General features: G+C 41.3%; 1 protein-coding gene and 1 pseudogene across 2 annotated transcripts in view; one reads left to right on the top strand and one right to left on the bottom strand.

Moving 5' to 3' along the window:
• CD163 (CD163 molecule) overlaps positions 1-24,373 on the top strand; it is a 37,956-nt gene extending 13,583 nt beyond the window's left edge. The window contains exons 7-17 of one of the 2 annotated variants that reach the window (XM_059082514.2): positions 4,552-4,866; positions 4,964-5,278; positions 5,651-5,743; positions 5,823-6,137; positions 7,260-7,580; positions 17,854-18,162; positions 18,518-18,553; positions 18,757-18,864; positions 20,103-20,198; positions 21,166-21,301; positions 24,137-24,373. In XM_059082514.2, coding sequence (XP_058938497.1) covers positions 4,552-4,866; positions 4,964-5,278; positions 5,651-5,743; positions 5,823-6,137; positions 7,260-7,580; positions 17,854-18,162; positions 18,518-18,553; positions 18,757-18,864; positions 20,103-20,198; positions 21,166-21,182 — 1,925 coding nt within the window. In that variant the 3' untranslated portion in view covers positions 21,183-21,301; positions 24,137-24,373. The remainder of the gene's footprint in view (positions 1-4,551; positions 4,867-4,963; positions 5,279-5,650; positions 5,744-5,822; positions 6,138-7,259; positions 7,581-17,853; positions 18,163-18,517; positions 18,554-18,756; positions 18,865-20,102; positions 20,199-21,165; positions 21,302-24,136) is intronic. The other variant, XM_067008704.1, reaches the window with a different exon arrangement.
• LOC131767332 (dihydropyrimidinase-related protein 3 pseudogene) lies at positions 9,140-10,968 on the bottom strand (annotated as a pseudogene).
• Positions 24,374-24,608: the final 235 nt, after the last annotated feature.

Genomic DNA, 24,608 nt, shown 5'->3' with positions numbered 1-24,608 from the left:
AAATTCTTAGACTTTTATAAAGGGCAAGGTTTTATGGCTGATAGGGGCCAGAACTCAGTAAATCTGGAGGACTAGAAAGACAAAGTAACAATTTATCCCTGACACGTAGTTTAGACGAGCCAGCTACAAAGAAGTCTAAGAATTTTGGCCACAAAATTGCTTTGAATCCCAGACATTTTGTTTGTGATGACTGTATATTTGCTGTAGAGGACATCTGAACCTAAGAAATGGTTCATTTGAGTTATGTTTTATTTTGCTAAAGTCTAGAAAATAATTTTGAGACTAGAATGATGTATACTTCTTCAGAGTCTGGAAAGGAATAAATGATGAAAATGTATCAATGCTTCTTTAAAGCATATTGTGTATTTTATCTATTACTAAACAAAAGGAAGTAACTCTAATTAATGATTTCTTATATTTGTTCTTCATTTCTCCATTTCTCCATTTATTCATTTCTACAGAAAGAAATGAATACAGATTTAGTTATTGATGTCAGGGAAAGTTTAACTTATTGAATAAAGGAGCTAAATCCAGGCACAAAAATTCAATTAATGGCTTTTATGTTAAAATGCACTCATAGGTTTAACAGGAAAAAAAAAAATCCCTTAAAGGGGTAAATTACCAATATTCTAACCATGTACACAGAGTAAATGGTATAAGGAAGCCAATCTGTGGTACAGATTAGTGTGTTACTAGCAGATTCATGAAATAAAGGCTGAGGATACAGTCTCCAAGACATTTCTGGGTGGAAGAATTTCTCTTTTGCCCTGGACTCAAATATTTTATGACAAAGGAAATAAGAGGATACTTACAGAAGGGACTTGTTTTCAAGTGCTTCACAAGTTTTCACCATTAAAGAGAAAGTTATTTGTTTTTGTTTTTTTTGGTTAGGGAGAGGTTGTTTTTTCACTGGTTGTGTTTTATTTTGTTCGAGATTGATCTAGATGAGAGAACAAGAGGTTAAAAGAAAGCTGAATTTGGCTCAATCTAAGAAACTGGGTTTTTTTGTTTTTTAACACCTTTATTGGAGTATAATTGCTTTACAATGGTGTGTTAGTTTCTGCTGTATAACAAAGTGAATCAGTTATACATATACATATGTTCCCATATCTCTTCCCTCTTGTGTATCCCTCCCTCCCACCCTCCCTATCCCACCCCTCTAGGTGGTCACAAACCACCTAGCTGATCTCCTTGTGCTATGCGGCTACTTCCCACTAGATATTTTACATTTGGTAGTGTATATATATCCATGCCATTCTCTCACTTTGTCACAGCTTACCCTTCCCCCTCCCCATATCCTCAAGTCCATGCTCTAGTAGGTCTGTGTCTTTATTCCCGTCTTAACCCTAGGTTCTTCATGACCTTTTTTTTTTTCTTAGATTCCATATATATGTGTTAGCATACGGTATTTATTTTTCTCTTTCTGACTTACTTCACTCTGTATGACAGACTCTAGGTCCATCCACCTCACTACAAATAACTCAATTTCATAAGAAACAGCTTTTATTCAAGGGTTTAGGTCTGTCCAAAAGTAGAATAGGATTACATGAACATTAGCTAATGATATCTTGGAGGAATTTCATGCTCAAATAATGATTCAACAAGATTAAATCAAGGACTTGACTCAAGAATCTTTCATTATTTGTGTTGTAAAGGCATTATTTGCTTTAAAGTCTTAGCTGTGTTTAGAAAGCAACGTGTTCTTCAACTCAAATGTGGATAAAACTTGCTTTGTACATATTGAATGGATAAATGGTGAAATTTTTGCATGCTGAGTTATTCTATACTTTTATAATAGAGAATATAGTCAGATCTAGAACACTTTAGGAAATTGGCGAGGGCTGATGCTGATAGTAATGTTGAGGGATCGTAAAAATTAGTGATATTTAACAGCAGGCATCTCTAAAAGACTTATGCCTTTTAGAAGGTCCAATTTCATATGCATTTCCTTTCCTTCCTCTCTTTTAAGGTGAGTTAAAGGAAATAGTTTGTATCTCTCACCTAACTTGAATTACCGCTGAGTATGTTAAAAGAAACTCAGACTTATCTTGATAAGTGTGCTCTCAGCCTGGCAAAGAGTGTCCTTAAAACCTGAGCCCCATTTCTTCAGCTTTATTTCTGGTGTGTCTTTTCTTTACATTTTAAATTCCAACCGTGGTAAATTATCCATAATTTCTCAGTTACATCATGCTATTTCATGACTTTATTCTTTAAATGCCATATCACACGTTATTTACTTGGCAAACTCCTCAGCTTTTTATCCAACTCAGTTCAGATTTAATAGAGCTGATGACTCCTTCATTTGTTAGTTTTGTATCTAAAATATGTATCTAGTTTTGGACTCAAATTATTATGTGAACATGTGTACCTTCTACTAAGTTACGTGTTCTTGAAGGAGAGAGCAGTTAATGAGAAACTGAGCAGGCTTGAAAAGAAGTAACTTCTTCCCAGGTACATAAAGTTGGGAAATACATAATAAGTAGAGAGAAAAGTGTCTGCAGAGGTACAGAAGCTTGAGAAAGAATATTTAGGCTGAGGTATCAGGTATGATTGGTAGAGTAATAGATGTTAAGGCTTTTCAGGTGACCTCATAGAGTATTTTCAAGTATGCTAAGAAAATAATACTTATTATCCCCCCTTAATTTGAATAGATGGGTGATATTGGGGAAGCTGCCAAAGCTCTCTGTGCTGCAATTTCCTCAAAAGAAAAAAATGGTGATAATAATAATATCTACTCCCTCATGGGAATTACATGTTAGCTACTGTGGTTATGATTATTAGTAGTAGTATTAGAATTATCTATTCTCACTGATAGACTGAACCCTGTGCCCATCCAAATGCCTAAAATATTGTAGGTGCTTAATAATATTTGTTAAAAAGATAAATTATTATATAAGTAGTAAAGAAACACCGACTTACCTTGAAGACAAAGAAATTAGGTGAAAATATTTGAGCTTGAATAATACACTCATGGTCATGGTGTAGATTTACTGGAAAGAGGATTTAGAAGCTAGGAGACCACTTAGGAAGCTATTGCAAAAGTCTACATGACAGGGCTTCCCTGGTGGCACAGTGGTTAAGAATCCGCCTGCCAATGCAGGGGACATGGGTTTGAGCCCTGGTCGGGGAACTAAGATCCCACATGCCACGGGGCAGCTATGCCCGTGCGCCACAACTACTGAGCCTGCGCTCTAGAGTTCATGAGCCACAACTACTGAAGACCGCGTACCTAGAGCCCGTGCTCCGCAACAAGAGAAGTCACTGCAATGAGAAGCCCATGCGGCACAACGAAAAGTAGCCCCCCACTCGCCGCAACTAGAGAAAAGCCCGCGTGCAGCAACGAAGACCCAACGCAGCCCAAAATAAATAAATTAAATAAATAAATAAAAAGTCTACATGACATATGATGACAAATTACATCAAAGTAATGATAAATATGGAGGAAAAATATGCTGGAGGACTGACACATACTGGTGGCTTCTACATGTGCAGTGCATTGTAGGCGATCAAGATTCTAGGCTCTCTAGTATACTGCCTGGCTTCAAATCCTGGCCCTTCACTAACTTGCTGTGCGACCTTAGCAAACTACTACAGTTCTCTATGTTTTAGTTTCCTTGTCTGTAAAACTGGAATGTTATTAATAGTTATACCCTAAGGCAATTGTAAGGATGAAATAATGTTTGTTAAATACTTACTAAAATGCCATATATATGTATATATATACATACAAAATAAGTGTTCACTTTAATATTCACTACTATCGTTATTACCATTATTTATGGGGAGATAAAAGGGGGTTCAGTTTCGGGTGATTCTAATTTGGTCCTGGATACCATTAATTGAGTAAGGAATACCGTGGGCTTGTCAGTACGTAATTCGTTCAATTTTGAACACCTTAAGTTCCAGATGTCCAAGTAGATCTGCTTATAGATATAAATTTAAAGAGAAATGTATAGATGAAAACATTTATTGGCAGTTAAGAGAAGATGTCCATTGAGAAGATGAGAAAGGAGGATAGAACTTTGGTTGGGGAACACATGAAAGGTTCTGATAAAGCACCGTCAGGCAGGAAGGAGGAGAAAACAGGAGAAAAGGAGCATCTCCTGTAAGTGTGACAGGGAAGAAGAGGTCTGCTGTTCATTTTGGAAACAGGAAGTATTGATATATTAAAAATCCTTACCTAGAACCATTTGAAATGGTTGGGGCAGGCCCCTTGGGTGAAGGACCGCATATAGGGCTAAAAATGAAAGAGAATGGACACCCATTATCTGTGGTCTCCGATGTGATGTATAATATAGGCAAAATACTGAAAGGAAAGAGTAATCGTGCTCCCGCAATGACAGGTTCCAGGAGGCAAAGTTCCAGAACTGTCTCCGATGAAGTGGTCCAATGAAGGATGGGGAGGTCTGGAATTTGCTAAACCGAACTCGAGGCAGAAAAGCCAAGAGGAAAGAATAGCTTCCCTTTCTCGCTTTCCACTCCCTGCCTCACTCTCCTCATGAAGGAAAATCTTGGAATCATGTTCTCTCTCACTGAAATATTATTTTTCAGCCCACAGGGAACCCAGACTAGTCGGAGGGGACATTCCCTGCTCTGGTCGTGTTGAAGTGAAACATGGCGACACCTGGGGCACCGTCTGTGATTCTGACTTCTCCCTGGAAGCGGCCAGTGTGCTATGCAGGGAATTACAGTGCGGCACGGTCGTCTCTATCCTGGGGGGAGCTCACTTTGGAGAAGGAAACGGACAGATCTGGGCTGAAGAATTCCAGTGTGAGGGGCACGAGTCGCATCTGTCCCTCTGCCCAGTAGCACCCCGCCCAGACGGGACTTGTAGCCACAGCAGGGATGTTGGAGTAGTCTGCTCAAGTGAGACCCAGAGCACATGTTCAGTTTGTTCCCCTGCTGTGAAGAGGGTGGGGTTAGGTAGCCACGGACACCTTTTTAAAGCCCTGTCTCCCTTCAGGATACACAGAAGTTCGCTTGGTTAATGGCAAGGCCCCATGCGAAGGAAGAGTGGAGCTCAAGATTCTTGGGACCTGGGGATCTCTCTGCAACTCTCACTGGGACATGGAGGACGCTCACGTTTTCTGCCAGCAGCTTAAATGTGGAGTTGCCCTTTCTACCCCAAGAGGAGCACCTTTTGGGAAAGGAAGCGGACAGGTGTGGAGGCACATGTTTCACTGCACTGGGACCGAGCGGCACGTGGGAGATTGTCCCGTGACTGCGCTGGGTGCGTCGCTGTGTTCTTTGGGGCAGGTGGCCTCTGTGATCTGCTCAGGTAAGAGAAAAAGGGCGGCCAACGATGAGCCTCTCCCATGCTGGTGTGCCTTAAGAGAGGGCGGAACTATAGCGAAGAACAGAAGTAAAAGGGAACGATCCATTCTGAGGGGTCATGAGAAGTGGGCCCGAATGTTAACTTCATGTATCTTTTTAGAGGGAGAGTCAACTTCATTTTCGTGGCCCCCATGATTATTTCGTGCTTACCGTGTGCCTTCTCAGAGTGCCTGGTTCATTCCCGGCCTGGCTGACCCATCCACCTGTCTCTAAAGCTACGTTTGTCCTAGCTCACCTGTCTACCACTCCAGCTGACCTCCTTTCCTCACCCCGACTTTCTGCATCTCTTGTGACTGAAGACGTTTGGTGTTTGCAGGAAACCAGAGTCAGACGCTACCCCCGTGCAATTCGTCATCCTCGGACCCAACAAGCTCCATTTTTTCAGAAGAAAGTGGTGTTCCCTGCATAGGTAAGAATCAGTGACCAGTCTATGAAAATTGATCTCAAAATCCTTAGAAATGCATTTCTATTTTCTTTTCTCTTTGCAGGGAGCGGTCAACTTCGCCTGGTCAATGGAGGCGGGCGCTGTGCTGGGAGACTAGAGATCTATCATGAGGGCTCCTGGGGCACCATCTGTGACGACAGCTGGGACCTGAATGACGCCCACGTGGTGTGCAGGCAGCTGGGCTGTGGAGGGGCCATTAATGCCATTGGTTCTGCTCATTTTGGGGAAGGAACAGGGCCCATCTGGCTGGATGAGGTGAACTGTAATGGAAGAGAATCTCACATTCGGCAGTGCCATTCCCACGGCTGGGGGCGACACAACTGCAGGCATAAGGAGGATGCAGGAGTTCTCTGCTCAGGTAAGCTCTGCATAATTACAGTCGATTATAATTATATGAGAAAGGACTGAGGTGGGGCAAAGGGGAGTGAGGGATATTAATCTGAGCAAATTCCCTAAAGTACAGGTTCAGAGGGAACCCTTGTGAGATTCAGGCTGCCAGAAGTGTGGATTTGATGAATTAGTGCTACCTCGTGTGCAAGGTAGTATAATATCAGAAAGAGAAGCATTCAGAAGTGAGTTTGCATATCATGAAAATGACAGCACAACGAATCATAAGTTCTTTTATAAACATATGTGGAGCTGGATATTGGGTAAGGATTTAGTGCACCACTTGATGATAGCTGTATTAATGGAGTAGATTTAAAAGAAGAGCAGAAATACATTTGGTGCTACATTCTACAGAGAAAAAGATAATCACCATATGCTCAAGTAATTTTTAATGACAGATAAATTACCACAACAGGACACTGCTCTTGTTTTGTATATACATGGTAAGATTTTAGAAAGCATTGTGAAGTACAGAAATGTACTCAGTTGTAACGTATTGGAAAAAAGAGTGCTATGACTTAGGGCAGTGAAAAGTTCTGTATGCCAGAAGAGATTTTGCTATCACTCACATTCAGTGACGTAAAGCTGGTAGAGGACATACACAACAGAACTGTGAAGTGTCAGAAAGGGGAATATTTCATCTTAAGGAAATGCATATAAAACATTGGTTTTAGTGGCTGAGTATCTCAATAAATTTTAACTATCAAGGACAACTGTCCAAAAATGAACAGAATAGGGTTAGAAAGCTAAAATTACAGTAATTTAGGAAGAAAAAAATCCAAACTATGTAATTCATAAAAGGCTCTGAGCCTTTGATTAAGATTTAGAAGTCAACTTAGAATCAATGTTGGCATTTTCAAGAGGTCTCTAATTACAAAATCCAAGACGAGAAAACCAGAAATATTTATAGAACAAATACTATATTTTAACAAAATCTACCAAATCATCCAGACGTTTCTAAAGAATCACTAGTAATGAAATTACTAGTGTATCGTAGCTATTTTTAAATCCATTCTCACATCAGAGTAAAGGGAGAGAGTCCTCTGAATCTTCAGAAAAGATTTAAAACTGCTAACTCTCTATTTCGCCCCAGAGTTCATGTCTCTGAGACTCATCAGTGAAACCAGCAGAGAGACCTGTGCAGGACACCTGGAAGTTTTTTACAATGGAGCCTGGGGCAGCGTTGGCAAGAGTAACATGTCGGCAGCCACGGTGGGAGTGGTATGCAGGCAGCTGGGCTGTGCGGACAAAGGCAGCATCATCCCTGCCTCTTCAGACAAGACGACGTCCAGGCACATGTGGGTGGACAATGTTCAGTGTCCTAAGGGGCCTGACACCTTATGGCAGTGCCCCTCATCTCCATGGAAGAAGAGACAGGCCAGCCCCTCGGAGGAGACCTGGATCACGTGTGCCAGTGAGTATCCATCGGACTATATGAATTTCCATGCTGTAGCTCCACTAGCATCTTCTGATCTAACTAAGCAAGAATGAGTGAACTCTGGTTAATCCTTATTCTACCCGGATGACGTAATGGGTTGTATTTAATTTGGCCTGTAGGTACTCAGGATCAGTGATCATTTCCCCAGAGACTATCATACTCTGATGGTCTTCTCAAAGTCTTATTCAGTTGCTACCTCTGTGAACAAATGAGGAGAAGAGAATATGTAATTCAGCATTTGACTATTGAATCGCCCCATTTTTCTTTCAGATAGTATCTCGTTACCCTTAATATAAAGAGAGAAGCACTCAGAAAGATCAATCCTGAATTATTTTCCCATTCTACACCTTTTTAAACTGGAAGAAGATTTCTATCTACCTGGCAGTTTGAGAGGATTTAACATTGTATATTTACAATGTCAACTTTATCTAGTTGACATTTCCTAAGTCACACTAACATTCTTTTTAAAAAAATTTTATTGGAGTGTAGTTGATTTACAATGCTGTGTTAGTTTCAGGTGTCACACTAACATTCTTATGTCCAGCATGAAATACACCCAGTTTGCTGGAGGGACATATGCTTTCATAAAAGATGAATTTTGCAAAAATGTAAAATTTAAAATACACATTAAATAAGCAAAGTTTTAAAACAGATTTTTTATATCATAATCCTTTTTAAAAAACATCTTTATTAGAGTATAATTGCTTTACAGTGGTGTGTTAGTTTCTGCTTTATAACAAAGTGAATCAGCTATACGTATACATATATCCCCATATCTCCTCCCTCTTGCGTCTCCCTCCCACCCTCCCTATCCCACCCCTCTAGGTGGTCACAGAGCACCGAGCTGATCTCCCTGTGTTATGTGGCTGCTTCCCACTAGCTATCTATTTTACATTTGGTAGTGTATATATGTCCATGACACTCTCTCACTTCATTCCAGCATACCCTTCCCCCTCCCTGTGTCCTAAAGTCCATTCTCTACGTCTCTGTCTTTATTCCTGTCCTGCCCCTAGGTTCTTCAGAACCATTTTATTTTTTTATTCCACATATATGTGTTAGCATATGGTATTTGTTTTTCTCTTTCTGACTTACTTCACTCTGTAGGACAGACTCTAGGTCCATCCACCTCACTACAAATAACTCAATTTCGTTCCTTTTTATGGCTGAGTAATAGTCCATTGTATATATGTGCCACATCTTTATCCATTCATCTGTCGATGGACACTTAGGTTGCTTCCACCTCCTGGCTATTGTAAATAGAGCTGCAATGAACATTGTAGTACGTGACTCTTTTTGAATTATGGTTTTCTCAGGGTATATGCCAAGTAGTGGGATTGCTGGGTCATATGGAAGTTCTATTTTTAGTTTTTGTTTGTTTGTTTGTTTTAAACAGAAAACAAAGCAATATTCGTAAAGCTAGGCAAGCAAGCATTAACATTGGAGAAACATAAGGCTTGAGGCTTATTGATTCTTTAGATCGAAACTGTTTGGATTCGCTTTCCTTCTTAAATAGTGGTGCACCATTTGGGCTTCAAAAGAATCGCTTCTTGCTTCTGCCCCTCTCTTTGGGGGAGGGGTCGCTTAACTCAGGGATGTGATGTTAGAACAGCCTCCAGGGGGCGCCACGATGCACTTGCTGGCCAAGCGGTCCCCCTCATCCACTTGGGTGTCTGACAGGCTAAATCCGGACTGATGGAGGTTCCTCACAGGAACCACAGGCCGCGTGGGAGAGCCCCGCGTGGAGCCGGCGGGGATGCCCGCCTTGGGCGTGGTGGTCAGGTCGAACACCGGCCCGTCATACATGCCCCTGGGCACTGCGTGCAGGTCCGCCATCTTCCTCCGGGCTTTAATGCGCTTGTAGACATAGTCCGAGAAGGGGCTGCAGGGAATGAAGCGGCCAGCCCCCTGGGTCATGTGCAGGTTGCCATCTTCCGGCATGATCTTGCCCTGGCAGATGATCACCAGAGGAGCCCCACGCAGCTGCATCCCTTAAAAGATGTTGTACTCTGCAGCCGACTGGTGGTTCTTGGCAGAGACGATCTTGACAGCATCTGGATCCCAGATCACCAGGTCGCTGTCAGAGCCCACAGATATTCTGCCCTTGCGGGGATACAGGTTGAAGATCTTGGCAGCATTTGTGCTTGTCACGGCCACGAACTGGTTTTCATCCATCTTCCCCGTGGTCACTGCCTTGTCCCAGATGACAGACATCCACTCCTCCACACCATTGGTGCCCTCGGGAATGGCTGTGAAGTTGTCCTTCCTGATGGCCTTCTGGGCCGCGCTGAAGGTGCATTGGGCACTCCTGGAGAGCTGCAGGTCCCCACTGCCCAGCGAGGAGTTGATGTAGTCAGGGGTGGTTGGGTCAGGACTCAGAGGTGGGGATGTCACAAATGCAGCCGCCTTGGCCCAGCTCTTGCTCCAGTAATGGGTCCCATCCGTGCCCAGGCTGGCAGTGATGGGCTCACCACAGACCACGTTTCCTTTTTTCCTGGCTTGCGAGATGAGGTCGGCTGCATTCTTGATCATGACCTTTGTGACGTAGAGAGGACAGTTGGTTTGGCTGGTGATGGTGATGGCACGGAACACAGCCTCAGCTTCCATCTCCTCTGGTCTGCTCAGTACATGGCCTTCTGGGCCGGTTATCCCCATTTCCAACATCCAGGTTTGCTCCTGGGCAATGATATCCCCATTCTCAGCGTGCACCTGAGCGATGGCTCCCAGCTCTCCCAGACAGGTGAAGATCTCATACAGCTCTGTGTTCGACATTTGATACAAATCCTGATAGGCCATGGAAACCATGAAGGAGTTCACCCCTTTGTCCTTGATAAGGCTCTGCATCTCCTGCTTGATGCTGTCATTCCAGTGGGTAATGTCCACGTGTAAGGAATAATCACAGCAGCTCTTGCCATCGGCCCACTCCCGCCACTTCTCATAGGCCTCTGTCAGGCTGGACTCGGGCTCGGGCACCACGTGGTCAATGATCATGGTGGTGCCCCCCCCACTAAGGCAGCCTTTGTCCCTTGGAAGAAGTCATCCACTGTGGTCATTCCCTTGTAGGGCATCTGGAAGTGAGTGTGGACATCAATGCCTCCAGGAATCACCATTTTCCCATTGGCCTCAATGGTCTTCACCCCTCCAGGGACAATCAGATTGTCTCCAATTTGCTTTATTAAGCTGTCTTCCATGTAAATATCAGCATAAAAGAATTGATCATCGTTAACGATTCTGCCTCCCTTGATCAGAAAACGCTCGCTCGCGATCCGCAGGGTGATCTTCTTGCCTTGGTAGGACATGGTGCATTCTTTCATGTGTTTGTTGGCCATCTGCATATCTTCTTTGGAGAAATGTCTATTTAGGTCTTCTGCCCATTTTTTGATTGGGTTGTTTGTTCTTTTGATACTGAGCTGCATGAGCTGCTTGTAAATTTTGGAGATTAATCCTTTGTCAGTTGCTTCATTTGCAAATATTTTCTCCCATTCTGAGGGGTTGTCTTTTGGTCTTGTTTATGTTTTCCTTTGCTGTGCAAAAGCTTTTAAGTTTTATTAGGTCCCATTGGTTTATCTTTACTTTTATTTTCATTTCTCTAGGAGGTGGGTCAAAAAGGATTTTGCTGTGATTTATGTCATAGACTGTTCTGCCTATGTTTTCCTCTAAGAGTTTTATAGTGTTTGGTCTTACATTTAAGTCTTTAATCCATTTTGAGTTTATTTTTGTGTATGGTGTTAGGGAGTGTTCTAATTTCATTCTTTTACATGTAGCTGTCCAGTTTTCCCAGCACCACTTATTGAAGAGGCTGTCTTTTCTCCATTGTATATTCTTGCTTCCGTTATCAAAAATAAGGTGACCAGGGGCTTCCCTGGTGGCGCAGTGGTTGAGAGTCCACCTGCCGATACAGGGGATGCAAGTTCATGCCCCAGTCCGGGAAGATCCCACATGCCATGGAGTGGCTAGGCCCGTGAGCCATGGCCGCTGAGCCTGCGTGTCCGGTGCCTGTGCTTCGCAACAGGAGAGGCCACAACAGTGGGAGGCCCACGTACTGCTTAAAAAAAAAAAAAATAAGGTGACCATATGTGCGTGGGTTTATCTTTGGGCTTTCTATCCTGTTCCATTGATCTATATTTCTGTATTTGTGCCAGTACCATAGTGTCTTGATTACTGTAGCTTTGTAGTATAGTCTGAAGTCAGGGAGCCTGATTCCTCCAGCTCCATTTTTCATTCTCAAGATTTCTTTGGCTCTTCAGGGCCTTTTGTGTTTCTATACAAATTGTGAAATTTTTTGTTCTAGTTCTTTGAAAAATGCCAGGGGTAGTTTGTTAGGGATTGCACTGAATCTGTAGACTGCTTTAGGTAGTACAGTCATTTTCACAATGTTGATTTTTCCAATCCAAGAACATGGTATATCTCTCCATCTACTTGCATTATCTTTAATTTCTTTCATCAATACCTTATAGTTTTCTGCATACAGGTCTTTTGTCTCCTTAGGTAGGTTTATTCCTAGGTATTTTATTCTTTTTTTTGCATTGGTAAATGGGAGTGTTTTCTAAATTTCACTTTCAGATTTTTCATCATTAGTGTATAGGAATACAAGAGATTTCTGTGCATTAATATTGTATCCTGTTACTTTTCCAAATTCATTGATTAGCTCTAGTAGTTTTCTGGTAGCATGTTTAGGATTCTCTATGTATAGTATCATGTTATCTGCAAACAGTGACAGCTTTACTTCTTCTTTTCCGATTTGGATTCCTTTTATTTCTTTTTCTTCTCTGATTGCTGTGGCTAAAATTTCCAAAACTATGTTGAATAATAGTGGTGAGAGTGGACAACCTTGTCTTTTTCCTGATCTTAGTGGAAATGGTTTCAGTTTTTCCCCATTGAGAACAATGTTGTCTGTGGGTTTGTCATATATGACCTTTATTATGTTGAGGTAAATTCCCTGTTTGCCTACTTTCTGGAGGGTTTTTATCTTAAACTGGTCTTGAATTTCGTCATAAGCTTTTCCTGCATCTATTGAGTTTACCATATGGTTTTTCTCCTTCAATTTGTTAATATGGTGTATCACATTGATTGGTTTGCATATATTGAAGAATCCTTGCATTCCTCAGATGAACCCCCTTGATCATCGTGTATGATCCTTTTAATGTGGTGTTGGATTTTTTTTGCTAGTATTTTGTTGAGGATTTTTGCATCTATGTTCATCAGTGATATTGGCCTGTAGTTTTCTTTCTTTGTGACATCTTTGTCTGGTTTTGATATCAGGGTGATGGTGGCCTCGTAGAATAACTTTGGGACTGTTCCTCCATCTGCTATATTTTCGAAGAGTTTGAGAAACACAGGTGTTAGCTCTTCTCTAAATGTTTGACAGAATTTTCTGTGAAGCCTGGTCTTTTGTTTGTTGGAACATTTTAAATCACAGTCTCAATTTCAGTGCTTGTGATTGGTCTGTTTATATTCTCTATTTCTTCCTGATTGCATCTTGGAAGGTTGTGCATTTCTAAGAATTTGTCCATTTCTTCCAGGTTGTCCATTTTATTGGCATATAGGTGCTTGTAGTAATCTCTCATGATCTTTTGTAGTTCTGCAGTGTCAGTTGTTACTTCTCCTTTTTCATTTCTAATTCTATTGATTTGAGTCTTCTCCCTTTTTTTCTTCTTGAGTCTGACTAATGGTTTATCAATTTTATTTATCTTCTCCAAGAACCAAGTTTTAGGTTTATTGATCTTTGTTATTGTTTCCTTCATTTCTTTTTCATTTATTTTTGCTCTGATCTTTATGATTTCTTTCCTTCTGCTAACTTTGGGGTTTTTTTTTTTTCTTCTTTCTCTAATTGCTTTAAGTGTAAGATTAGGTCGTTTATTTGAGATGTTTCTTGTTTCTTGAGGTATCATTGTGTTGCTATAAACTTCCCCAGTAGAACTGCTTTTGCTGCATCCCATAGGTTTTGGGTCATCATGTTTTCATCATCATTTGTTTCCAGGTATTTTTAAAATTTCCTCTTTGATTTCTTCAGTGATCTCTTGGTTATTTAGTAATGTGTTGTTTAGCCTCCACGTGGTTGTATTTTTTACAGATTTTTTCCTGTAATTGATATCTAGTCTCATAGCATTTTGGTCAGAGAAGATACTTGATATGATTTCATTTTCTTAAATTTACCAAGGCTTGATTTGTGTCCCAAGATATGATCTATCCTGAAGAATGTTACATGAGCACTTGAGAAGAGAGTATATTCTGTTGTTTTGGGATGGAATGTCCTATAAATTTCAGTTAAGTCCATCTTATTTAATGTATTATTTAAATCTTGTGTTTCCTTATTTATTTTCATTTTGGATGGTCTGTCCATTGGTGAAAGTGGGGTGTTAAAGTCCTCTACTATTATTGTGTTATTGTTGATTTCCCCTTTTATAGCTGTTAGCATTTGCCTTATATATTGAGGTACTCCTATGTTGGGTGCATAAATATTTACAATTGTTATATATTCTTGGATTGATCCCTTGATCATTATGTTGTGTCCTTGTCTCTTGTAATAGTCTTTGTTTTAAAGTCTATTTTTTCCGATATGAGAATTGCTACTCCAGTTTTCTTTTGATTTCCATTTGCATGGAATATCTTTTTCCATCCCCTCACTTTTAGTCTGTGTCCCTAGGTCTGAAGTGGGTCTCTTGTAGACAGCATATATATGGGTCTTGTTTTTATATCCATTCAGGCAGTCTGTGTCTTTTGGTGGGAGCATTTAATCCATTTATATTTAAGGTAATTATTGATATGTATGTTTCTATTACCATCTTCTTAATTGTTTTGGGTTTATTATGTAGGTCTTTTCCTTTTCTTGTGTTTCCTGCTAGAGAAGTTCCTTTAGAATTTGTTGTAAAGCTGGTTTGTTGATGTGAATTCTCTTAGCTTTTGCTTGTCTGTAAAGGCTTTAATTTCTCCATCAACTCTGAATGATATCCTTGCTGCATAGAGTAATCTTGGTTGTAGGTTTTTCTCCTTCATCACTTTAAATATGTCCTGCCATGCCCTTCTGGCTTGCAGAGTTTCTGCTGAAAGATTAGCTGTTAACCTTATGGGGATTCCCTTGTGTGTTATTTGTTGTTTTTCCCTTGCTGCTTTTAATTTTTTTCTTTGTATTTAATTTTTGATAGTTTGTTTAATATGAGTCTTGTCATGTTTCTCCTTGGATTTATCTTGTATGGGACTCTCTGTGCTTCCTGGACTTGATTGATTGTTTCCTTTCCCATATCAGGGTAGTTTTCAACTATAGTCTCTTCAAATATTTTCTCTCCTTTCTGTGGGATGCCTATAATTCAAATGCTGGTGCATTTAATGTTGTCCCTGAGGTCTCTGACACTGTCCTCAATTCTTTTCATTCTTTTTTCCTTATTCTGCTCTGCGGTAGTTAATTTCCACGATTTTATCTTCCAGGTCACTTATCTGTTCTTCTGCCTCAATTATTCTGCTATTGATTCCATCTAGAGAATTTTTAGTTTCATTTATTGTGTTTTTCATCACTGTTAGTTTGCTCATTAGTTCTTCTACGTCCTTGTTAAACATTTCTTGTATTTTCTCCATTCTCTTTCTAAGATTTTGGATCATCTTTACTGTCATTACTCTGAACTCTTTATAGGTAGACTACCTATTTCCTCTTCATTTGTTAGGTCTGGTGGGTTTTTACCTTGCTCCTTCATCTGCTGTGTGTTTTTCTGTCTTTTCATATTACTTAACTTACTGTGTTTGGGGTCTCCTTTTCACAGACTGCAGGTTTGTAGTTTCTGTTTTTGTGGTGTCTGCCCCCAGTGGCTAAGGTTGGTTCAGTGGATTGTGTAGGCTTCCTGCTGGAGGGGACTGGTGCCTGTGTTCTGGTGGATGAGGCTGGATCTTGTCTTTCTGGTGGGCAGGACCACATCCAGTGGTGTGTTTTAGGGTGTCTGTGATCTTATTCTGATTTTAGGCAGCCTCTCTGCTAATGGGTGGGGTTGTGTTCCTGTCTTGCTAGTTGTTTGGCATAGGGTGCCCAGCACCCTAGCTTGCTGTTCGTTGAGCGGAGCTGGGTCTTAGTGTTGAGATGCAGATCTCTGGGAGAGTTTTCACCATTTGATATTACCTGGAGCCGGGAGGTCTCTGGTGGACCATGTCCGTAACTCAGCTCCCCCACCTCAGAGGCACAGGCCTGACTCCTGGCTGGAGCACCAAGATCCTGTCCTCCACGTGGCTCAGAAGAAAAGGGAGAAAAAGAAGAAAGAAAGAAAATAATAATAAAATAAAGTTATTAAAGTAAATAAAATATTATTAAAAATTAAAGTTATGAAAGAAAGAAAGAAGAGAGCAACCAAACCAATAAAGAAATCTGCCACTGATAACAAGTGCTAAAAACTATACTAAAAACAAACAAACAAACAAACAAAAAAGACAGCAGAACCTAGGACAAATGGTAAAAGTAAAGCTATACAGATAAAATCACACAAAGAAGCACGCACATACACACTCACAAAAAGAGAAAAAGGAAAAAATGATGTATATCTATATATAAAGAAAAAGGAATAGAGCAACCAAATCAATAAACAAATTGGTATTATTGGTATTACTATCATTGGTAGAAATCTACCAATGATAATAAACTCTAAATACTAAACTAAGGTAAACGTAAAACCAGAAACAAATTAGATGCAGAAAGCAAACCCCAAATCTACAGTTGCTCCCAAAGCCCACCGCCTTTATTTTGGGATGATTCCTTGTCTATTCAGGTTTTCCACGGATGCAGGCACTTCAAGTTGATTGTGGAGCTTTAATCCACTGCTCCTGGGGCTGCTGGGAGAGATTTCCCTTTCTCTTCTTTGTTTGCCCAGCTCCTGGGATTCAGCTTTGGATTTGGACCCGCCTCTGCGTGTAGGTCCCCTGAAGGCGTCTGTTCTATGCTCAGACAGGACGGGATTAAAGTAGCAGCAGATTCAGGGGCTCTGGCTCACTCAGGCCGCGGGGAGGGAGGGCACGGAGACGGGGCGAGCCCGCGGCGGCAGAGGCGGCGTGACGCTGCACCAGCCCGAGGCGCGCCGCGCGTTCTCCTGGGGAAGCTGACCCTGGATCCTGGGACCCCGGCAGTGGCGGGCTGCGCAGGCTCCCGGGAGGGGAGGTGTGGAGAGTGACCTGTGCTCGCACACGGGCTTCTTGGTGGCGGCAGCAGCAGCCTTAGCGTCCCATGCCCGTCTCTGGTGTCCGCGCTGATAGCCGCGTCTCACACCCGTCTCTGGAGCTCGTTTAGGCGGCGTTCTGAATCCCCTCTCCTCACGCACCCCGAAACAATGGTCTCTTGCCTCTCCGGCCGCTCCAGACTTCAACCGGACTCCCTCCCGGCCAGCCGTGGTGCACTAACCCCTTCAGGCTGTGATCACGCAGCCAACCCCAGTCCTCTCTCTGGGATCCAACCGAAGCCCAAGCCTCAGCTCCCAGCCCCGCCCGCCCCGCAGGTGAGCAGACGAGCCTCTCGGGCTGGTGAGTGCCGGTCTGCCGGTCGGCACCGATCCTCTGCGGGAATCTCTCCGCTTTGCCCTCCACACCCGTGGCTGCGCTCTCCTCCGCGGCTCCGAAGCTTCCCAACCGTGCCCCCTGCCCCCGTCTCCACCAGTGAAGGGGCTTCTAGTGTGTGGACACCTTTCCTCCTTCACGGCTCCCTCCCACTGGTGCAGGTCCCGTCCCTATTCTTTTGTCTCTGTTGTTTCTTTTTTCTTTTGCTGTACCCAGGTACGTGGGGGAGTTTCTTGCCTTTTGGGAGGTCTGAGGTCTTCTGCCTGCATTCGATAGGTGTTCTGTAGGAGCAGTTCCACATGTAGATGTATTTCTGATGTATCTGTGGGGAAGAAGGTGACCTCCGCGTCTTCCTCCTCCGCCATCTTGAAGGTCTCTCCTTTGTTGGAGTATAACTGCTTTACAATGTTGTGTTAGTTTCTGCTGTATAACAAAGTGAATCAGCTATACATATGCATATGTCCCCATATCCCCTCCTTCTTGCATCTCCCTCCCACCCCTCTAGGTGGCCACAAAGCACTGAGCTGATCTCCCTGTGCTATGTGACTGCTTCCCACGAGCTATCGGTTTTACATTTGCTAGTGTATATATGTCCACGCCACTCTCTCACTTTGCCCCAGCTTACTAAAACAGATTTTTAAAAGAGTTTCAAATCTCTCTTTTGCCCTGTGACCTCCTGGCAGTTTTATCTTCTCAGAAATGATCTAGGTGTCTCTCTCTGGCTTTTCAGACAAAATAAGACTTCAGGAAGGAAGCACTAATTGCTCTGGACGTGTGGAGGTCTGGCACGGAGGTTCCTGGGGCACCGTATGCGATGACTCCTGGGACCTTGACGATGCTCAGGTGGTGTGTCGGCAGCTGGGCTGTGGCGTAGCTTTGGAGGCAGGAAAAGAGGCGGCGTTTGGCCAGGGGACGGGGCCCATATGGCTCAATGAAGTGCAGTGCAAGGGGAATGAGTCCTCCCTGTGGGATTGTCCTGCGCTGTCCTGGGGCCACAGTGCCTGTGGGCACAAGGAGGATGCGTCCGTGAAGTGCTCAGGTGAGTGCAGGGAGCCGGGACTGGGCTTGGCACCTCTGGCAACAAGGAGAGGGTGGGCGGCGAAGTGCGTGATGGCGGGACTGGAAGTACCAACCGGGGTCTAGTGGGGCAAGAATCATGATGTTTCCGTCTGAAGGATGATGAAAGCCTGTGTTGGTATACGTTGGCCTTCAGCGAGGACAAGCACATAACTTACATGTATCCGTGTGCAGAGAGACGAAAAACTAGGCACCTCTAGTTTTGGGTGGGAAGGAGTAATTTTCTTGGTTGAGAGGCTAAGGCCTCAGACAAGAAACAGACATAGTGGTTCCATGTATTACTCCCAGAACTGAGTCTCTCCTCTTTTCTCCCACAGAAATTGCAAAGCATGAAGGATCACTAAATGCCACAGGTATACAAGGGGGTTATGAGCATGGGACTAATTGTCTGCATTATTTAGAATCCCTCTTATTAAGACACTTTGGGTCAGAAGTTCTGAGGATTTGAAATTTACTTCAGCAATCCTGTATCTGACTTAAGCGAGGGATAGTAACTGGGGACCCAGGTCTTTTAGCTAAGACGTTATTACCTCTTGTGATGTTTACCTGTGCTCAGGTCACTCACCCGTTGTTGCACTTGGGGTCCTTGGGGTCATCCTGTTCGCCTCTCTCGCCGTACTCCTCTTGTGGATTCAGAAGCGAAGACAGAGACAGCGGCTTACAGGTCTGAGCCAAATTATGTTGTCTCTAACGTTTCTATGGGATAAGAAGTTTCCTGGGATAATAAAACCAAAAAAAAATTAGATTCAGGTGTCAGATGGCCAGAAAGAAGAAACCTAGTAGAGATCTAAGCAGTTTCCCAAAAGAGGGAACAAGAATTCAGAGAAGAAAAGGGGCACTGCTTCTATTGATGATTGCTATACATTATCTACATGTGTGATTGGGACATTATAGAATTGATAGTTTAGAGTGAGTATTCTTGTATGGTTCAGGATGACTCCTTTATTGCCCAAACACTTATTTGCTCCTACTATATACTTATTACTAATTTCACTGTTCTGTCAAGAAATGTGCTAGGTTCCAAAGATGGTTCAGACTCGGATTATCAAATGTTTTTGTCTTCGGGGAATTTCCAGTCTAGTGGAAGAGATATATACGTAAACAAATAAATTGCAATGTATTATTGTACAGTATTATGAATAAGGAACAAAGGGGCACAGAGAATAATTTACTGAAAGGGGAAGGGGAGCATTGGAGGCTTCTAGGAGGTTTTGAGACAAATTTTGAAGCTAGAGATCAAAGAACTGGGTAAAGTGCATTACAGGGAAAGAGAAAGAAGTGTACAAGTGTAGAGAAGCTTAAAGGATGGAACGTTTATTGTTTGGGGGGGAAGTAAACGTTGAGTTCAAGGAGAGAAGCTCCTGATAAGGCTGAAGAAGAGGGAAGAAACAAGTAATGAAGTTCTGTATCACCCAATAAGAAGGTTAATAGTCATTAAGGAGTATAGTGCAAGGGAGCAAAGTCGCCAGGCAGGCTCGTACAAAGTTCTGTTTGGCAATGGGCTGTCTGAGGGGTTGAAAGAAAACCACATTACCGGCAAGGATAGGATTTGGAAATTGTTGAGATGAAAGGTGAAAAGGACTTTATAGTGAGAATGAAAGGGAAAGGATAAATTTTATAAAGATGCTAGACAAATCTCCAGTGAATTACAGAAGACGCTGGCTGCCTTGGGGGAAGAAACTGGGTTGTTATAAGATGGCAACTGGGGACCCGGTTTAGCCTCACCCTATTACATTTGAGTTTGTGGCATCATGAGAATAAAGCTTGGTAGTAGAATGGAATGGAAACAAGTCAAGGGCGTAGGTAATGATTAGCTGTGTTTGCACTGCTGGGGAAAAGCACACATAGGGAGGGAGTTTTATTATGGCCCTCTGATCCCTCAACTACAACCTCTGTTGCCAGTTTTTTCGAGAGGAGAGAATTCTGTCCACCAAATTCAATACCGGGAGATGAATTCTTGCCTGAAGACGGATGATCTGGACCTACAGAATTCCTCAGGTCTGTGAGTTCTTTGAGCGTCTGTAGCCCTGAGGTTCAGACCAGTAGCTGCAGTTGAGGCTGAGGCATTCTACTTTGCATAGTGGTGGAAAGAAATCTCAGACATAATAGGAAGTCTGTGATGTACAAAAGGAAGAAAAGCAAGAATGAACTAAAAATTATTCTTAGAGAACATAAAAATTGCAGTCATGAGGAGACCCGTGATTATTTCTGACAGAGGAACCACGTGGTAGAATATTACGACTTGGACCTCTTTTTATTAAAAGAGAAATTAATCTTCTAAAAGTTAAACTTTTCATATCTCTTTCATAGTTTCTTCCATTCCCACTCCCCGCTCCTTTCCTTTCTCTAACTTATATTTATTATATTTTTCTAAAAGTTTAAACTTTCTATATCTTCATCCCATCAGAAGCCATCCCTATTCACAGGACTAGCCTTATTTCCCATTACATAATAATTCTTTCTTTGTCCTCTGACTTCTATTTAGCACCAATTCTACCTCTAGGAAGTGTAACTCTGCTGGGTTGTAAGAAATATTGCAATAGCCACTTACTCTGTGAAGGCTCAGTGCCTTCTCAATAGTCCTTACCTTCTGAGAGGGACCTGCCTCACTTCTTCAATCCAAGGGATTTGGTATTTGCCAAAACTAACACAGGGAAATATACATAAGGCATAGGAAAGACTTTCTGTGCCTCTTAAATCACACCGTTTGTCTTCCTAATTGTGAACATTGTTTTGGTTTTTTTTAACGTCTTTATTGGAGTACAATTGCTTTACAATGGTGTGTTAGTTTCTGCTGTATAACAAAGTGCATCAGCTATACGTATACATATATCCCCATATCTCCTCCCTCTTGTGTCTCCCTCCCATCCTCCCGATCCCACCCCTCTAGGTGGTCACAAAGATCTTCTAAGGCACTTGAGGGGAGGTCTGATTTATTTCCCAGTAATTATTTTCTTCTTTTCAGAAAATTCCAATGAGTAAGATGGTTTTAATCATGCTGGACTAATTTCTGTGTCTAAATCTCTTCCTATTTCTGGATGAAAAAAGGAGACCACTCTGAGGTACAATGAAAAGGAAAATGGGAATTATAACCCAGTGAGGTGGGTGAGAAGAATTTATTCATCATTGTTCAAAACAGTTAGATTCCTTTTGAGAATTGAGAACACCTCTGGTATTAAAAAGAAAGAGTGTATATACACATATATTTCCATGTATATGTTTATGCTTGTATGTATATCCATACTCAGAATATGCAACAACTTTTTATAAATATGACTCTTGTCCATCCCTTAGTTACATATATTTTAAGCAACAGCAATTGTACATCATGTTGCTAAGGAGAAGCTGGGTAAGTAAATAACTTTTCTAAAGATATTATAGGAGTCATTTCAGAAAAGAGATAAGACATATCTACAGTTGCACAATGCCTGCTAGGGTAAAGATATAGTATAAGATACTATAGGAGTATAGAAAGCTTGCCTGAGACAGTTTGGAGAGATTGTGAAGATGTGATGTTCAAGGCAAACATCAGATGACTGAAAGATAGGCCATTCTAGGGAAAGGACACACAGCGTGTACAAAATGTGACGTAAAAGAGAATCACACCTTTGGGGAACAGTAAGTTTTCATTCAAAAATATATTATGTTAAAAAAATATTGAACATATTTGTGGTGACCAGAGGTGTCTTGAGCACTGAAGATACAGATACAAAAGATGCTATTGACAATGACATGATTGTTTAATGAAAGAGCTCACAGTCTTTGTGTGGGGGTGTGGAGAGGCTCTGAGGAGGGAGGGGAGTGGGGAGACTCTAGGCGGGGAAGGCTGGGTGGAGCCCAATGACAAATGGTCTTCTCTGTTGTATTTCACGTTCATACTTTATTTTAGGGACTATTGGGGAGATGGTAGGCTTTGGAAGATAAAGCTGGGGCAAGATATGATCAGATTTGCATTTTATAATTTGCTTTCATGAGGAAAGTGTAACCAAAAAAGTGAATAAGGCAAAAAATTTAAGTTATACATCAAAAATAAAAGATGGTGAAATGAGTTAGTGGGTACATCTTCTATTTTTAAAAATTAATTTATTTATTATTAATTTTTGTTTGCACTGGGTCTTTGTTGCTGCGCGCGGGCTTCCTCTAGCTGCGGCGAGCGGGGGCTGCTCTTCACTGCGGTGCGCGGGCTTCTCACTGCGGTGGCTTCTCTCATGGCGGTGCACGGGCTCTAGGGGCACGGGCTTCAGTAGTTGTGGCTCGTGCGCTCTAGAGCGCAGGCTCAGCAGTCGTGGCACATGGGCTTTCTTGCTCCGCAGCATGTGGGATCTTCCTGGACCAGGGCTCGAACCCGTGTCCCCTGCATTGGCTGTGGGTTCTTAACCACTGTGCCACCAGGGAAGCCCCACATTTTCTATTTTTTAAAACGATTTTGGGAGGACTACACATTTGGAAATGATACATGGCAAAAGTATGGGGTTTTTTGTTGGGATATTTTACATGACATATGAGAAATACAGATTGAGACAGAAAAAATTTGGAATTCTTAAAAGTATATAAATGTAAAGTGTAATATCATATTTATATACACATACACATAGAGCTGTTATAAATTGTATACAGGATAAAGTGTTAATATATGTATCCAAAACATATAGTATTATAATATATATATATATATATATATACATAAAACCAATTGTTAAGACAAAGAGAACATCTAATAAGTAATTGGGCAAAGTTATGAAAAACGGTTCACAAAAAATGAATTTTAAATGACTAATACATATTTTTTAAATGCTCAGGTTCACAGTATGCCTGGGCAATTCAAATAATGATTAACAATGAGATATTGCTTTATGTAAATCAGACAAACAAAAATTTAAAACAGCACCAATATTTCTTGTTGGTGGGAATACAGAGAAAAATGTAATTTCAAACATTGCTGTTGGAAATGAGAAGTGTGGTAGCCTTTGGAGAAAGTAATTTGGAAACTTCTATTAATTTTTTAAAAAAATACTTCACGGATCCTTTGATCCAACAATTCTACCCCTAAAAATGTCTTCCATACAGATAAAGCTATGAGTGTGTAAGAACAAATATACAAAGGTTTCTTTTTGCAGCCTTGTGAGCACCGCCCCAAAGCTGGAAACACACTGAATGCCCGTCAGTGGGGTGGTGGCTGGAAAAATTATAGTGCAGCCAACTGAAAACGGGAAAATTGTGCACAAAAGTTAATAATATGATTCCAAGTTTGTGTTCATGTTATTGAATACAATTAAACATAATGTTCACATCTATAAAATTATCCCGTGTATACATGTAAAGAAACATTAAAAAATTCTAACAGATTGTAAACTAAGGACTGTGAATGACTTTTAAAAAAATTTTTATTGGAGTATAGTTGCTTTACAATGTTATGTTAGTTTCTGCTGTACAGCAAAGTGAATCAGCTACACATACACATATAATCCCCTCTTTTTTGGATTTCCTTCCCATTTAGATCACCACGGAGCATTGAGTAGTTTTGATTGATAATCTCAAACATATGAATATTATTCTGATGTAATAAATAATGATTAAACTACCTTTTCCTTAAAGAGTAATCACTACTGAACCACTGCTTCAGAATCACATGGGGGTGCTTTTAAAAATGGCATTTCTGCACTGTAGTTCTCTGGAATAGAAATAATTCTTATGCACACTGAAGTTTGAAAATCTTTGCATTTAAGTTTTCTGTTCAGGAAAGTAGTATGATTTTTAATATATGTGACTGAGCGAGCATGTTTGTGTGTGTGTGTGTGTGTGTGTGTGTCTGTGAGAGAGAGAGAAAGAGACAGAGGGACAGATGTAATGTAATACATTATATTACATTATAATGTAATTCTTCTAGCATGTGAGTATGAAGAGAAAAGTAACATTTTTTCTATTTATGTCTTCAGTTCAGCATTTAAGGTACCTTGATGAAGACCTGGACTATTGAATGAGCAAAAATCTACCTGTATACTGAAGATTACAGTACAGTCCTTTGTCTCCTAGTATTCCAAAGACCGCTGATGAATTTCTAAAAATTAAATTGGTGAATGTGACTGCTAAAAATTGTATGTAAGACTTTCAAGGGTGTTAAAAGGAATATGCCCGTTTAATAAATAAATAAAAAGGAGTATTGCTGATTTGAATTTGTCTTCACTTCTTGCTCTTGATTTTATGAATTTCTGAATGGGCTTTCTGACTTTTTTAGGATTTCATAAATATGTACTTTTATTTGACAATGCTTTCATTTGCATGTATCTTTTTCTAGTTTGGTTTAAATAATAATTTTCTTCTTATTACCAAATCAAACTTATTTTTCCTATACTTTTTTAATGAAGGGAAAGTTAATGATTTTTGACGGTTTTATTAATAACGTACGGT

The sequence above is a fragment of the Kogia breviceps genome, chromosome 12 (genome assembly GCF_026419965.1).
Source record: "Kogia breviceps isolate mKogBre1 chromosome 12, mKogBre1 haplotype 1, whole genome shotgun sequence".
NCBI classification, from domain to species: Eukaryota; Metazoa; Chordata; class Mammalia; order Artiodactyla; family Physeteridae; genus Kogia; species Kogia breviceps.
The sequence above is the reverse complement of the archived record's forward strand: the minus strand, read 5'-3'. Positions and strand labels throughout refer to the sequence as shown.